General features: G+C 48.3%; 2 protein-coding genes across 3 annotated transcripts in view; one reads left to right on the top strand and one right to left on the bottom strand.

Moving 5' to 3' along the window:
• The window catches only part of BNIP1 (BCL2 interacting protein 1), a 213849-nt gene that overhangs the window by 37315 nt on the left and 159115 nt on the right, over positions 1-17419 (bottom strand). Inside the window, exon 10 of the mRNA XM_083798724.1 lies at positions 11779-16433. The gene's annotated coding sequence lies outside the window, so the exon portion shown is untranslated. The remainder of the gene's footprint in view (positions 1-11778; positions 16434-17419) is intronic.
• On the top strand, positions 1532-6934 carry BOD1 (biorientation of chromosomes in cell division 1). 2 transcript variants are annotated; one of them, XM_083798726.1, is made up of 4 exons: positions 1532-1780; positions 2704-2828; positions 4670-4870; positions 6073-6934. In XM_083798726.1, exons 1-3 carry the CDS (start codon positions 1547-1549, stop codon positions 4866-4868), a joined length of 558 nt encoding a protein of 185 aa, XP_083654852.1. In that variant the 5' UTR covers positions 1532-1546; the 3' UTR covers positions 4869-4870; positions 6073-6934. The 2 variants fall into 2 exon arrangements, with proteins under 2 accessions (XP_083654852.1, XP_083654851.1); XM_083798725.1 differs by having other exon boundaries at positions 6157-6934.

Consider the following 17419-nt stretch of genomic DNA (forward strand, 5'->3'; position numbering starts at 1 on the left):
AGGAGAGGACGGGCCTGGGCTGAGGAGGGGACGGGCCTGGGCTGAGGAGGGGACGGGGTGCCCTCTGCCGGGGCAGCCGCCTCCAGCCGCGCCCGAGAAGCAACGCGTGGGACCGAGGAGCGGGCTGACAGCAGATCCTCGTCTCAAAATCAATTAATTTAAAAAAAAAAAAAAAAAGCGATTTGCTGGTGGAAGAAGCCACACGGCGACCCCCGAGCCTTCCCTTTGCTCCTTGCCTGTGCAGAGCGAAACTAAAGAGGAATGCAGGGGCCTCTTGTTGCACCACTGCGGGGCTTGAACGCGACAACCCACCTGTGGGGACCCCCCGGGCCGGGCACTACGGCCATGCAGCTAAAACCATCCCAGCCGGGCTTGCCTCCACGTGAAAGCCAGCACACCCGCGAGCTGCTCACAAGCGGCGGGGAGAAATGGCAGCGGGCAGCTGGCCAACAGGACTGCTGGGTGGGCCGAGGGGGCTTATACCCATCTTGGAGAGAGTTGACCAGAGACAGGGACGGGGCACCCGGGCGGAGGGACTGCTCTTCTGCTCTCGCAGAACAGTGCCCGTGCATCTTCACGAAATGCAGCATTTGCACGAGATGCTTTTGTCAGAGTAAAGCTCGGGCTCTGTAAACGCTACCAGTTTTTTTCCCCTCTTCTCTCCTCAGAGGTGCCAGATGGAAAGGGACAGCTTATGCTGCTTGTCAGGGCTGCTGAATTTTAATCAGGCAGAGAAGGACAGCGCATGCAGAACGCTGCCATCTTGGTACGCAGTCAGCAGCGTACAGAGAGGCGAGGACGCACCTACAGGGTGTGTCTTTGCATTACTGCTCTCATGCAGGGTCTTCCTGCGGCTGGCACATCCTGCTGTGTTAAATCCTTCCCTACACCGTGACTGGGAAATTAAACTAATGTATGTAATTTGTACCCCAGAGCTCGCAGACAGTCAGAGCAGTGTCTAAGAGTGTGCCTAAGGCAACACAACAGGAAAAGCACCAGTAACGCGGGTTGATTGGCTCTAAGAGGACTGGTTTGAGGACCACCCTTCCTTTTGTTAATGATGTAATGAACGAAATCCCAGGAAAATCGATTTGTTCTCAGTTCACACCAGTGCCGTCCTCACAATCCCACTGAAAACCACTCCCAAGTCACAAAGCGGGGAACACCCCCGGGGGTCCCAGGGCATGACCAGGACGGGACGGCTACTCCCCACGTCTGCGTTCCGGGGGGGGGCACAGCACCGCCCGCCCCGCACCGCCCCGGGGCTGCGGCAGCCCCCCAAGGGCCTGGCAAGGCCCACCTCAGCCCCCCCCAGCGAACTACAACTCCCAAGCTGCACCGCGAAAGCCCCGCTCCCCTCCCCTCCGCCGTCTCGCCGCGATGCACCCTGGGAGTCGTAGTTCTGCCGATCTTCACAGCTCCTCGCCGGCTATAAGGGCGCCTCAAGCGGAGGACTCGCTTCCCCGAGATGCAACGCGCCGGGGCTACGCGACGCGCGGCGCGCCGCCGGCGACGGCTTGGGGCGAGCGGGTGGCGGCCGCCGGCCATGTCGGAGAGCGGCAGCGGCGGCGGGGCCGCCCCGGGCGGGGCGGGCGGAGGGGCGGCGGGCGGCGGCGGGGCGGCCGGGGGCTCGGCCTCCGCATCGGGGCCCGGAGCCGCCGACCCGGCCTCGCTGCCGCCCGGGGACGCGCAGCTCATCGCCATCATCGTGGAGCAGCTCAAGAGCCGCGGCCTCTTCGACGGCTTCCGCAGGGACTGCCTGGCCGACGTGGACACCAAGGTGCGACCTGCCCGGCCCGGCCCGGCCTGGCCCCGGCCCTCTCCTCGGGCCGCTCTGGGCGCTGCGGGGCTCCCCGGGCCTTTTTCTCAGTCACAAGTTCCTAAGGCATCGGCTGCCCTGTCAGGGCGGCGTTTCGCCTGCCTAAACTTGTAAGGTTTCAGCACGAGGCCTGTGCTGGAAGCCGCAGTCGGAGCCTACGGCTGTTCCTGAAGCTGACGGGGGTGCCAGGAGGGCTGCCCAGGGCAGCCACAGCACCACGGCCAGGGCAGAGGTACTCGGCCTTTGGTCTTGCTGTCCTGATGGGCACTGCACCTCTGTTACCAACGCTTTAATTCATCACCCCGTATTCATACCAAATGTGAAGTTTAAGTGCTGCCACGCTCACTCCTTTTACGGTACCATAATCTCAGTGGCCGTATGTACTGTATAGTTTTTTTTTATTTCCAGTAAACGGGAATTAATCTAAATTTCCACCTACAAAACTCTTCAAATTTCTAGCTTTAATGATAGTGTCACAGAAGCAAATAACTTTCTCTGGTGATAGCAGCACTCGCTAATTACTGAGTTTCCTAGGAATTCTCTGATAGGCGGTTTCCAGACGAGAACAGCTCTGTATGAACAACTCCTGTCTGCACAGGCAGTTTGTATTTCACTAAGTAAAATTATGAGCAGACAACAAGTTTTAAGCAAATCTCTCCTGCTATTTCAGTTATTGTAACAGTATGCTGACAGGCTGCTCTTTGCAATTACCAGTTGTGTTGTTAAGTAAAACAAGCTTGCCTTTGTTTAGAAAGTGAAGGGATGGGGAATACAGACAACAAAACAGTAGTGTACACAACAAAAGAAGTACTATGCAGGATTCTGGCAGGGGGTTGGGGATCTTTTAGCAGTTTAACTGGATTTTTTTTGTTGCTGTTGTTTAGCCAGCCTATCAAAATTTGAGGCAGAAGGTGGACAACTTTGTATCGACCCACCTGGACAAACAGGAATGGAATCCAACAATGAACAAAAACCAGTTACGAAATGGGCTCAGACAGAGTGTGATTCAGTAAGTAAGCACCGGTCTGCAAACCAATGGTAATGCTATTTGATAAGTAATGTATAACCATCTCACTACCTAAGTCAAATAAGAATTCGCAGCATTAAGTTTCTCACAGCGCCTTCTGTTGCAGTCTCTTGAGTTTCATTATAAGAGCGTATGCAGTCATACTCTCATGGAAAGGCTTATGTTACTGCTTTACCTGAAATTTGTAGTTTTCATGAATTGGGTAGCATGGTGAGGTACTCACATTTGCTAGCTAGCCAGGTTATTGCTGCAAATGCCCAATACTGCCCATTCAGTAAAACTGTACCTGAAATGCTGAGCTGAATAACCTTGGTCTTCCTTTCCTGAAAGGAGGAGAGCCGGTGTCACTTAAAGAAAAACTCTTTAAGATTCCAAAGCTTGTTTAAGTAGACTCCAGCCACTAGCAGGCAGTAATGAAACGGGGCGAGCCTGATTTCATGCAGCAGAGGATAGCTTCTTAACAGCTATTTAAGATGTACTTTCAGCACAGCAGGAAAGCCAGATTGAACTTCACTGCTTAGAGATCTAGGTTTAGCACCTCCTGCTGCTAACTCATCACAGCCCAAAGTATGAGCCCTAGCTTGTTTGACTGAAAGTCATTGATATAAACAGTGTTGCGGGGAGAGGGCAGTAGCGAACTTGAGAATGGCATTTATGCTTACAAGAAGAGTTACTAGAATGTCTTGCACGCAGAAGCAGCTATATTTCGCTTGATGGAAACTGCAGATCATTAGTACCTAACACTAGTTTCAGTTTTTAATCTGTAATTACAGAAGAGGGTATCCACTGTAAGTACAGAATTTCCTACCTGTACTTGAAGTCCTTGAGACATGCCTATCACTTCACACATCCTCGTATTTCATGTTAGTCAGCCACAAGAGTGAAATGGCAACAGAAAAATGTTACATCAAAGAGCCCGTAGTTAGCAGAACATGCAGTGCTCACTTTAGGTAGGTTACTAGTATAAAAAAAAAATACACAACATCAGGGAGTTTGAAGAGTCCCTGTCACTTCTGTGGGTGCAAGACTGAGCCCAGAAGGCTGTCAGGGCGTGTCTGTGGGTAGCTGTCCTTTGCTGGATGCAGGTATACACGTGCCGTTACTTGGAGGTGACGTGATGTGTGGTGACCCTGCACCCAGTCACTCACCAGCATCCGCAGCCTTGTTAGTCTTGTGGCTGCTTTTCTGAGCAGCAGGCACTGTCTGCATTTCCTGTCCCTCACAGACATGACTTAAGCCCGCTAGACTGCCTGTGCCCCACAATCCAAGAGTCTGACACAGCCCTCGAAGCAATAAGTCACTTCAGTTACTGGTGCTTGGTTCCAGAAACTTTGCCGTGTGCTACGTGTTCTTGTTTGCTTAATTAATACACAGCTGTCTAGACTAACAGTTATACGAAGTGAGTGACAGTAATGTTATTAGGGGGAAGGCCTCTTCTCCCTCGAGTCAGCCAAAAAAAAGACTGCTCTCACCTGCCTTCCTCAGAATAGCTTGTTTCCCTTGTTTGTGCCAAAATGTGTTTGTTTGCTTTCATGTTGAACTCATTTCCACATGAGCCCTATTAAAGTGGCTCCTGTCCAAGCTGTCACTTAAGTACCTGAGAGACCAGATGTCAGTTGTTAATTCTGTGGGGAGAAGTGAGAAGGGGTGAGGGGGGAAATAGGTGGTTGAAACAACTCCCTGTTAAGGATCTACTGAGTGGGCCGCAGTTCTCACCATGTTAATGCTAATTGCAGTTGACAGGAGGGCTCTGGAGAATTACTGGAGGAGAGTGGGGAGAAGTTTTTCAGAGGAACTGAATGACTCCTTTGTCTTTGTTCAAGGTCGGGAATGCTGGAAGCTGGAGTGGACAGAATTATTTCTCAGGTGGTGGATCCAAAACTAAACCACATCTTCAGGCCCCAGATAGAGAGGGCGATTCATGAATTTTTGGCTGCACAAAAGAAAGAGGAAAGTGTGCCAGCTCCTCCTCCAGAGCCCGAGAATAAGGATCCTCCTGCTCCATCTCAGGATGCCTCCTAAAGGTCTTGTATTTCTGCACTTACTACTTTTTCACATACCTCATCTCTGTAGCTTGTATAACCTAAGATAGAGAAGGCACTGTATTCTTCCTGGCTGAACAGGGAGGACACTTTGATCATGAGCATGTTGTCTGTGTCAGACAGTCATCTGAGCTGCTTCCACTTAAGCGTCTGCTAAAAATATATTAGGACTGAAGACATAGGTATGATGTAAAACAGCTATCAAGGAACACTGTGGACTCTGCCAGTGCTGGTTTTGGATCAGGCCAAAAAGTCTTTTATTTCTGTAAAAGCATATCGAGCAGTGATCGACATGGAATTGGCTGGACAGCTTTCAGAACACTTCCAAATGGATTAAAAATATATCTTTTACTGAAATACATCTGAAAGTGGAGTGGTGACAAGTTATTCTGCCTTAGCACTGAAATTTTTAGATAGCTCTTCTTTAGAACTTACACTGGAGTGTTGATTTGCCAGTGACTGAAATATTCAGCGAGGTTACCGGATCTGGGAGTGAATAACTTCATTTCCAATTGAGTTGTGTAAATAGAGCAACCTGTATCTTTCCAGCTGAAAGGACTGAGGGTGCCTTTGTTGCAGACAAGTTCGTTCTGGCTTTTGTGATTAAAATAACTAAAGGGGCCTCGGGGGGCTATAATTGCTGCTCTGTCTTAACACAGATGACTGTGCATCTCTGGTAAGGCCCTGTATCATAGCGTCGGTTTGAATATCGAGGCCTGCGTGCGCATTACCGAGGAACCACTATCTTGATGGGAAATTTCAATCTGCAGCTTTGCTGGTGAACCAACTTCTTTCGTGTAGTATGGTTTTTAGTTGTGAATTGTTCTAATTACCAGTGCTTTCTGGAAGAAAATAAATCAACCGCAGATTGGGGAAAAAGTTAAGACAGCAGTAAGTAACCTACAGTGGCTGCTGTTCTGCTTGGAATGATTACAGCAACTGGCATGGATTTTTAACTTTATGATAGAAATTAAAGTGCCTGTAGTATCATCCTGAGTTATTTAGTTACCTGCGACTTGCAGCCGTAGTGCTTTGAAACATCTCTGTAGTCGTCTGGTTCAAGTAGTTAAAAGTCCATTATGACCTGCAGCTCAGTGCTACTGTTAACTGATTTTATACATTCTCTATTCAAATGCATTTACTCTTGAAGGTACCATCCTCTAAACTCTTTTTCTTTCTTGCAGTGAGTTCCTGATATTAAGCAGCTGCAGTTTCAAAACATACATCCTGTTAGATTGGCAATGGATTGCTTGTTCCATTTGTTACAGGATCTGCCAAAGACGATCCACATTTATCAGACCTGTCAGAAGGCACTGAAATTCAGATGGACCCGGAGTTCTGCGTGTGGAGGGACAGCCGAATTGCGAAGATATTTTTGCTGTTAACAGCAATACAGAGAGCAGCATGTATTCTTATTAATCATGCCTTCAGGCAGGGGGGAGGGATGAAAAGTGAAATTGGATCTTCTTTGGAAGGAATAGGGAAGTGGTTTGAGATACTAGACTTGGGAACAGAGAAAAATGATGTTTGGGGTAGTGGGGTAGCCTCTTGGAGGCCACATAAGAGTTGTAAGATTTTCTTTGATACAGGCCCAATGTGAAAAAGCATCACACACCTCTGCTGTGTAATGCAGTAGCAAGCAGTAGGTGCTAGGTCAGGGGTAACTCATTGCACTGTTTGCTGTAGGAAGACACATTTCCTGTTTAGAACTGGAAAGAACACTTCAGGATCAATTATTCCAATGATTTCTGTTTCATTGCAGGAGAATGTTTACAGTTAGCTATGACTATAGCTGATTTAATTCTTATCTCCCAGGTAACTCTGGGAAACAGGGCACCAGAGTAGGTGGTCAGTTTGAAACTTGTCTCTTTCAACTTGAAAGACTTTTCTTTCCCATGAAATTTCTCAGGTGCCTAGTGGAAACTGCCCTATGCTTTCAGCTTGAATGCATGCAGTGTCCTCTGGATGACAGTCAAATAGAGAATGTGATCAAGTATACTGCCAGCAAATGTCTATACCTTTTGCAATAAAAAACTTCAAAAAGAATCCCAGCTTTTGAGATTTTTTTCTTAAGGAAAAAGTGGATAAAAAAAATCCACAAGTCCTGATTGCTGGAACCCTAAGGAAGCACAGCCCTACACGGTTCATAGATTAATCGAGCTCTGACAATACCGTGTTGATAGTAGATGTCATCATGAAGTAAAATGGATATTAGCATTATTCTCCTTATGAAATGTCAAGTATCTAGTAACTGAACTGACCTTACGTGGAGGCCCCATTAGTTACAAGGTGGAAGTCCTGAGTAAGTTCGGTCTGATAGCGCTGGTGAAGGCATGTTCAGCCTTGTGAAAACAAGGCACTTCCGGCAAGAGTCTAGACCTGTTCCATTTTTTTCCTTTCAGCCAGTAGTCCTCTAAGAAGCTAGCGACTGCCTATGTCACTGAGTAACACTTAATAATGTATGAATCTCTATGTTATGTAGGAAGGTGGTTGAGGTACATAGCTTAGTAAGTCCTAGAACAGGGAGGGAACTGGATGCTGTACTTCAGGCTCAATATACAAAAAAAAAAAACATAACGAAAGGTATGTACACACTTCGGTAAGCTGTGATAAACTGTAGAAGTTTTAAGGGCTGTGTTAGAGCTGACGTGCCACGGAATCACCTTGAAATCCCCATCTGGCAGGCCAGACTAAGGGTTTTAATTATGCCATTTAGCATCTAATTATGACTCCAGAATTAGAAGCAGACAGAACGTACTATGAATCAGTGAACCCAGGTATGAAAGCCCTATAAAGGGGGGAAAAAAACCTGTCTAGAAGGACTGCATGACTGTACAGTTATCACCCCTGTGCTTATCAATGGCAGCCAAGTAGCATATAAGGCAGTATCTGAAATTCTAGTTGCTTGGCTGTTAAAGGATTTACCATACATCCCATACAACTTAAATACAGTAAAAAAAAAAAAATCATGATCTTAAAATGGGTGGGAGCAGTAGAAGAAGGAAAAGCATGCTTTAGTCAAGACAAAACATAACTACAGTTCAGCACTTGTAATTAAGTGATGAATAATGCATTTGTAGCACATTCTTGAAGTAAAACTGATTCTTGCTCTAAGTGATTAATAGATATGTTATGATTTTTTGCAACCTCTCACGCAAATGTTCTAGAAAGTAATGGGCACTCCATAAGATGCTCACCATGTAGCTGTCCTGTGACAACTACTACATGAGTAAGAGTGAACTAAAAAGCAGCAATTACAAATACCTTCTTTCTACATACCCAAAATATTCCTGTACACACTCATCTTTCCACAGTGTTTAGGAAAGGTGTCTGTAACATATGAGGAATGTTTAAACACACTTTTTGTAACCTTTTGTTTTAAGCTAGGTAAGACATCAAGCAGCCTTTCAAAATGTAAGCCTTCTGGACGCACCAGACTGTGTTCCTTCCTGCCAGGAAGAGCAGCAGTTTGGCTGATGGTGCCTGAGATGCGCACCAACTGCCAAAGCGCAGACCTTGCCCAGGGACTTGCTCTCATTGCAGCAGTAGAAGGGTGAGCAGTGAAAGGGCATTTGCTTTTTGATTGTAGGAGGGAAGAAAAAGGGGAAGCGATCAACCTTTGGCTTTTCCACAGGAGAACGGCTCAGGTTTTTAATGTTTCAGAAGACTACAATGGCATCAGACCACGCTGTACAACAGTACAGCTGCTAGGAGGAGGTCTCAGTAGTGACAGATGACCATGGCAGCCTGTAGAGCAGGCGAGCCTCACTCCAGGCATGCTGCAGTGGGGTGGAGTGGGAAGGCTAAGGGTTAATTTGGCCCTGTGCCTCTTCTCTCCTAAAAGAAAGGAGGATTATAAATTGCTAACTTGTCATTTACAGTAATCTGGGGGGGGGGGAGGGGGGGAGGCTGTCTGAATCCCAGCTGGTCACATCCTGACATCTAAGCAGTTGCCTTCAGGCAGCAGCAGAGACAATGCCGTGTCAATAAGCAGAGCGGTGCAGTCTCAAATGCCAGGAATGGGGGGGATGATCACGGGTTCAAGGGGAAACTTTCCTTTGGACATTCGTCTTCCTTCACAAAACAGAAACCATAAACATCATATTTGTTAACGAACACTTGATCAAACAGCTCTGTTGCAATAAAAGGTGCATAATCTAAGCTATCTTCACATCAGTCCGATTGTTCCCTAGAGCACAGGCAGTCTCCGTGCAACTTTTTCCTACAGCCCTCACCACCGTTGCGCTCAGGCACTGTGCAGACATGCCTCTGCTCAAACCAGACCTCGCTACTGACAGCAATGGGCAGCGCTGCAGCTCCTTAGGGTGTGCATTTCAATAGCTGATTTCAACAGCTGATCCAAATAATAGTTTGAGAACTGATTTTAAAGCACCAGCACCAAGCCTCATAGAAGCTTATTTGAATTTGACCTGAAGCAAGTACCAACAGAGCAAGCTAGTCACTGCAGCTCCTAACCACAGGAGTCATCAGGACCACAGTGTCACCTAAACCCAATTTTTTTTGGGCACATGCACTTTTAGTCCTTTAGCAAGTGCAAAGTGGGCTCTTGAGCATCTGAAGCATTGCTACAAGATGTGAGGGGCCTGCACAGTATCAGTCACACATCTGAATGGACAAGCAGCAACTTCAGAAATCTTGATAACATGGCTGCTCCTGATTTCCTGCCCTCAGCCTTCAATTAAAGCAGGCTCATTTGGTTAAGGCTCTGTACTACAACATTCATTTAACATGAGCAGTTAAAGACATCCCACCGTCAGTTAGGGATGCTGGTAATTATGTGATGTTCCTTGCCAAAGTACTCTGAATCCACACTGATCTCAATATAGTTCAGGAGTCTCAAACCCAAACTACACCTGGCTCCACTTCTCTGCTTTTAGGGCAAGCATCACTGTTTTTAACAAGACACAGCCAGCATCCCTAGAAGAGAGATTTTCAATATATCATTTTGATCTCAGCTGCAAGAAGGGGTGCCAGGAGGGCAAGAAATCACATTGGGAACATTTAACAGAGTATTTTATTCTCTTTTCACCATGTCAGTAGGGAAGGCGAGAGCAGCACGCTGTCACCATGCTGCTCGTGTGCCACCACGTGCCATGACTGCAGGGCTCACTGCGTCCCAGCCCAGTTCTCTAACAGCACATGGGGCACAGGCACAGCCAAACAGGATCCCATTCCCCAGCTTTTTGCTAAACTGGAGATCAGTTTCCCTGATTGCAAGTTCAAACCCACAAGAAACCGGAGCACTTTAACTGTTTCACAGTATCTTCTTTTTTATATTGTATTGAAAAAACATACTTTATGAGCTTCCTTAGAGAGAGATCAGCTTAATTCCTTCTGAACCCCACACCTGCAACCACCAAAGCTTACGGGTGCCAGAGACCCTGCTCCCTTTACCCTTACCAAAAAGCTGTGTGCAGTGCAGCCATTCTGATTCTGGCCATAAGAGGGAGATAAACCATTGCTTCATTTTTCAGCCTCGCTGTCTCCTTGCAAACCCAGAGCAGATGCAGGACTCAGAAGCCCTTGCTGACTCGTGAGTGAATCAATTCAACAAGGTGCGGAGGAAGTTCTCACAAAGCTGTTCCACGAGCTCTGACTATACTTGCCTAACGCAAATCACACAGCAAATATTTCAGTTTCTCAAGAGGTGTAATAGAGGGAACCACACATCAATCAGGATTATGGAGAGCGCAGGGAGGAAAGCGAACAGCCCGAATTCTCAGGGACAAAAACGCAGATTTAGGTTGTGAAACCCTAAATTCTGACCTTCCCCAGTCACCGATCTGGTCTGGCATGAACGTGGCGAGGTTAAAACAGTCGTGCTAGTGCCCGCGGCCCCAGATGTTGGTGCCGTGAGATTATATCGGAATCAAAACTTCAGTTCTTGCATTTTTGTAATTCTAGTGCCTAGCCCACGTCGGTGCCAAGTCAGCCTCCGAAACATGACTGGGCAGTACCCGCCGCAGCGCTATCTGCCCTCGTCTAGACGCTGTCAGGAGGCGAGGAGAAGCACGCTGCTGCCTCAGCCACCGGGCTGGGAGCCGGCCCCACAGAAAGCTGCCTCCAGCACCAGGCAGAGCCCAGGGCAAGGCACCGGGCAGCAGGCAGCACGGCCGGCCCACCTGTGCTGGCGAACAGGTGGGAGAACCTCCATCACCCCCTGCGCCTGGCTGACTCTCGCACAGGGAAATCAGCACCTTTTGTTTCTGATTGCGTGGAAAAGGAGTAAAATAAAAGGAATCCCCAAACCAGTTCAGGTCCTGGTCCTATAATGAATTCACATAAGGGCACAGGGCTGCAGTTTGCTTTGCAGAGTTGGGGCCTTAGGGAATTCTGAACAACTTCATACGCTAAATGCATCAACTTCGGAAGGGATTTGTAACAGAAATAGAAAGCCATGACATCCACAAGTTTCATATTTCATTGCAACTCTGCAGAAGAGAGATAAAATAATCCTGCTTCAGAGAACACTCTGAACATCTCACATTTTCTACAAGGGGGCAGCACTTCTATAGCAAAAAATAAAATAAAATAAAAAGAAAACCACCTTTAAAACTTCTCCACAGCACTCCCTGTGGGGAGCACTTCAGTCACCCCTTCCAGATCCTCATGTATGAGCATTCACCTCCACCAGCTCCTCCTGTTGTGACTTAGTCCTCCAGCTAAGTTATCTCCAACTTCTACCACCAAAACGCAGCAAACCAAAGCTTGCCCCGACCGAGACGGCCTTCCCCAGAAACCATCCTTTCTCCTCCAGCACCAGCCTGAGCTCCCTGCCTTCCATTTTTTGGCCTCCCCGACCAGCAGAAACAACAGCACAAACAGAAGACCTTGCAAGGAAACCCAGAAAAAGTCTTGTTCAACCTTACCTTGCTCTGGAGGGACACCCTCTCCTCTCACCCCAAGCTCTGGCACACACACACACTCTGCTCCCCACCCAGCTGCAGGGGTTCAGCCACGCAAAGTGAGCTCACCTGCACCCAGCGCACACCTGAGCTGCTGCCCACCTTCCCCCCCAGGGTCGAGCTTTGCAGTTTCACCTCCTGAAGGTGAGAGCTGCTTCAAAGGCTGCTGCTTCTCCCAGGGGAGACTGAACCGGCCATGATCCGATGTATAAATCCACTCTTTCCAAAACAGCACGGAGAATGGGGATTTGGTGGCTGCTGACCCCAGGAGCAATACCTGAGGGTTCCTGGCTCCCCAAAAGATCCCACCACCTTCCTCCAGGGATGCCATGAAGGTGCAAAGGGGGGTCTGGCTGCAGCTTTTATAGGGACACGTTTCTTTCCCCTTTTTAAACAGGACTACAACATCATTTCTTTGGGTGGGGTATCAGGAGGGTACCGGGACATCCACAATGCCGTTCTATCTCGAACAGATTTACATCAGCCTCCCCAAAACCTAAACCGTGGCAGGGGCTCCCCGCTCCCTGCTCCCCATCAGGCTCAGAGAGCCCCAGGGGTCCGGCAGCCCCCGCGCTCCGGCTGGCGGGGAGGGGGTTGCTGAGGTAACAGCACGCCTTACTTAGCCGTGATTTAACCCAGCTCACCCTCCCCCCCGGCCGCCACTGCCGACGTGCGCCAGCGAGGGTACAGCTTTTTGGGGGGGGGGCTGCAGCCGCCGGGGGTCCTGGTCCCTGCACGTCCTCGGCAGCAGCGACGAGACGGCGATGGCAAAGCCCAGCTCCCCTCTGCAAAGGGAACAGCAAGCACGTCAAGTGAATTTTATAAAAAGGGTGACCCCAAGGCATCATTCGTGACATGAGATTTTCCTTTTCTTATTTTTTTTTGTTGTAAAAACACTTTTTCAGACCGACAGTGACCTCCGTCCCCAAGGTTATTTTGCCGTTTGGCACCGCTCTCACCGCGGGTCTGCTGAGGACATCACGGGGCTCTCCAGCAAAGGGCTGAAATGGGGTCAGTCGTGCCAGAGCACAGCTCTCCCGAGAGCCAGTGGTCGTTTGGGGCAGAAAATTCACCATTTCCTTGGTCAGGGGTCTCACTCACTCTCAAATCACGTTCATGCACAATCAGCTGTTTTGGGAAGCCGGGCTCCTCAGCAGAAAACAGAAGGAAAAGTGGAGGTTTGGTGAGTAAACCTCAGGTTTTCAATCGCCCAGGGTTTTGCATCACCCAAGTTTTTGCTGTCAGGGTCTCATGGGTGGCCCTGGTGCTGGCACAGAGCAGGACAGTCCCACCAGCCGACCAAAGCCTCGCTGGCCTGCAGAGCTGCCTGAAGCGAGAGCGGGAATTTGTGTGTCAGCTCAAAAGAGGAACACGGCTGAAGTTCTGCCCTGAGCGGAAGAACTGCTTTCGGACACGTATCCTCAGGTACAAAGGCCAGCAAGCCTGCACCGCAGCACAGAGCACGTGGAAGCCTACAGGAAGCCCCTGAAAGCCCCTACAGAAAGGAGAGCTCCTGGCCAGTGCTGCAGACACAAGAAACTCAGGGAGGTGTGAACCGGGTGTCCTCTGAAGGTCCCTCTGCAGTTTGTCAAACCCCATTTGAGAGAAATGTTCATTATCCCACAGCCAGGGAAATTTTCCAAGCTTAGGATAAAGAAACATGGCCCTGTTGCACTTCCTGGAGAGCATGATTCCAAGTCTAAAGATAAGCTTGGGTTTTCCTTTGGTTATTTATCATCTCACCACTAGATGCATTTGAAAGACGAAAAAAAGCTGAAAAAGGCAGTTCTGCCTTGAACTTTGGTCCTACCAGGGCAGATACAAGCCCCCTGGTCTATGCCTTTCTAGCTCAGCACCTTCTGTCATGCCCGAATGAAAAACTTCTCACATCCAGAACAGCAGGCTTCACATTTTGGAGGAGAGCAGCTCTGAGAGGCAGCAGGAGGAGGGAGGATAGAATCTGCCTGTCTCTTTACTAGTCTGAATCTTTTTGTTACAAATAATTTGTAATATTTTCAGATATACAGATGTCATCCTTTACCTCTGCGATTGTGCTCTACTTGATTGCAGAAAGAGAAATGAAGGGGATGCTAACACAACCGGACTGAAGCAAGGGCAGAGCTCAGCCCCAGCCCGCAGGACACCGAGTCACTGGAAGTTACTGGAAGGGGATCAATGGGGAGCACTCCCAGCCACGCCAGCAGTTCAGACTTCTGCAAGCATTAACCCAGAGCAGTTGCAATGTGAGATCCCATCCAAGAGAAATAAAGGCATGGAAATAATGTTCTTGGGGATTGGGAAAGGCTTCCAAAAGAAACAAGTTTACAAGATACTGGCGCATAATAGTAATTAAATCACTCTCACTGAAAAGCAGCTTGGTGACACATAGACAAGAATTGGTCAAAGCCCCAAGACTTCAAGCAGGAATAACTGTAGAGCTTTTCAGCAGTTTCACTGGAGGGAAAAGAACCGAATGGACACAGACACCCCTAACCAGGGAGCTTCAGAAAGAAATCTGAGGAGTAGGAGAAGGAGACTGAAAAGGAGAACACGGAAACTGCCCGTGCCACAGCGGCACGTCGCTGGGAGCCATCCGTTCACGTCCAGCACTTTCCACTACCACTCACCTCTGCAAAATAACACACATTAATACAGCTGACACTTACCATATCACCCTGAAGATCTGAATTTTATTTGTAAAAAAAAAAAAAAGAAAAAGTAAAAATCAGAGGCAATACCAAGTGGCAATAAAGTTTCAGAAGGTCTTAAGAGTTCTAGGAATTCTGAGCATTTTATTAGGTGAACTAGCGATTCTGCAGTAAAAATAGCTTTGGGTTTCACTGCTCTATCTTACTTTTCCACATTGCTTCGAGCTTTCAAGATGTTAAAGATTTCAGCCTGCAACGTGCTTTGGGCTGCAGGCCGGGAATAAGTTTGTAAAACGTTGTGTGCCACTTCTGCAGAACCCGGGAGTCCTTGCCATCAGCCACACTCCTGCGCTGCTGGCAGAGGATGGCAACAACCGCAACAAAAGAACAAAACCTCACTGCTGGGACTTGAAACATTCAGAAAGCAAATTACGACAGCTCAGTGCTTGGCAACAACTTCACCTTTCCCAGATGTTAGAGGGGAAGACATTTTTACTTTAAAAAACTAGGGCTTACTTTGATATCTGCAGCCAAAGTTAATTTAAAGTGATTTGAGCTTTGAAAATGGAGACAATTCACCGGGTTTTTTTCTGGAAGAGGGGACAGGCCACTTCACATTCTTGGTGCAGGATCATTCTCTGCACTGAAACTCCCATCAGCCACATCTGAATATGTACAATAGTTAATTTTTCCCTCCCTGGACCTAGACATTTAATAGGCTTTAATTTTAACTTTAGACTGGCATTGGGCAAGAGGAAAGTGCCACTTTCTCTTTTGGGGAACCTCAAGGCTCCCAGTTTTTCAAGCTGTTTTTCAAGCTCCATGGAGGGCAGAGGAAACTATCCCCCAAACCACAGCAGTATTTCCCTGCTCCCCTCCTATCCCAGCTGAGCCACGGTTCTGCCTGAAGCCTCGGCCCTCCCTGAGCATCTGCTGAGCGCGCCACCTCCGCGAGCGCAGCGGCACGTTAGCTCCATGTGGCAGGAGCACTTGATCCATTGTAATATTGAGTTTCATCACGTGGCCTTCAGCTATGTGACCCGGAATATTTGACCTGATGTCAGAGGGGGCCTAGGCCTACTGAGATATTTCCCGGGGCAGCCTGCCCTTTTTCTACTGAAGGAATCTGATCCAGCGACAGGAAAGAGTGAGAATTTTCAGCTGTCCTTATCCCCTGTGAAACTATCTGTGCTCCATGTGCTGAATGTAAGGTGTCCGTTATCCACTTGCCTTCTCCTCTTGTCCTCTATAGGTATGAATTCTGCACTAATTCCCACTAACAGTCACATCAGATACTGTGGTCATTAACCTCTTGCAAGTATTAAGTATTTTGTTTTATTATTTTCATAGCATCTTTTATATCCAACACCCCACACAGGCTCCAGACCTGCAAAGTGCTAAGCAGCTGACAACCCCATTCTCCACCAAAATCAAGGTTAGCCAGTATTTTGCCAGTATTATGCAGCATTTTGCAGTGTTTTGCAGAATCAGACTGCTTTTGTGGAATTTGCTTCGTCCTTCATGAAAATCCAGACACCTCCAGGAGCAGAGAAAGGCAGGCATTTAACAGAAATAGACCACAAAATTTTAGGAGAGTGTAAACAAAAACAACAGCAGCAGAAATTACCATATATATGTATATACGTTAAATATAAGTAATAACCCCAAACATGCCAAGTATGCCATGGCATCTTTATTGTGCTAGCAGCCTGGTACCTCAGTCGTACATCCCTTGAGAAACACAGTTAACAGTGGCCAGTGCCAGCTCACAGCACCACTAACCAGCTCCAGGGCCTTCCAGCTTCACCATCTGACTGCTGATGTCCTCTCCAAGCCTCTCGGCCGCCACGAGAGCCACCACTCAATTACACGTATCGCTTCCTACGGCAGCGGGTTTACCGCAGGAGACTCCTGCGTGAGCATTGCTATGTCTGCGCGCTCTTAACGTCCACTTGGGTGTCCCACAAAGACCTATGTGTGAAATGGGGAGATTGTTACCGGTATCAAAACTCACGGCAGATGGGAGTTGGTCTCCCCGCGCCCGTATCCGTTATCTTTGTGTTTCCTAACTACCGACTACAAGGCACAAAGGCCAGAACTCAGCCCGAATGCTGAGGATGGAGCCGGGATCTCCTCTGTTCTGATTCTGGTTCCAGCTGGGATGCCACGCTTGACTTGGGGTAAAACCTTTCGCCTCTGCTTCCATTCCCCCAACTTATAAAAGGCGAAAGCGGCAACAACCTTCACCCCAGCCTGGCTTTGCGAGGATTAAGGTTTGAAGAGTGTTCTGAAGATTAAAACCAGCTACAACACACACCCAAAAAAGTCACAGTTGCTTAAAACTGAATGGAATAACGGAGATAAGTACAGGCACAGAGTCATTTGGAAAGTCCAGATAATAAGCCCATCAATCAAGGCTGCTTCCTAAGGCAGACATCTAAATAAATGCTAATGAAGTCATTTACAACCCCCCCTCCCCCAACCAACGGAGGTGCAGTACTTAAAAGTAATAACAGCAGCTAGAACAGACTGTCCGTTAAAAAACAAACCAGAGCACTGAAAAGCCAAAAAAGAAAGCAACAGTTTGTGCATTTCAGAGCTCTGAGAACCACTGTACCTTTGAGCCAGGCTTTTGTTCAGATGAAGGCTTTTCTCTTTCAGCCCCCCCCTTACTTTCCCCGCCTGCTTTATCATTCACGCCTTTCCCTTGCCACGTACCCAGATGCCGCAAGAAAGGGCAGGCTGCGGGCCCAACTGACGTCTGCCGACATCAAAAGGCTCCCGTTGACTTCAACGGCCACCGGAGCTAAGCCTCCATAAATCACTGGGGGTCAGCGATTAAACAGCAACCCCCCCCCCCCCGCAACAGAGAGGCCAAAATAACGCTCCCAAGCCGGGTTCCTATCTGAGCTCCAGCCCCACGCGCTCTGCGGCAGCTCCGTGTCTGCTTCATCTCA

The sequence above is a fragment of the Anser anser genome (assembly GCF_964211835.1).
Source record: "Anser anser genome assembly, chromosome: 14".
Lineage (NCBI taxonomy): Eukaryota > Metazoa > Chordata > Aves > Anseriformes > Anatidae > Anser > Anser anser.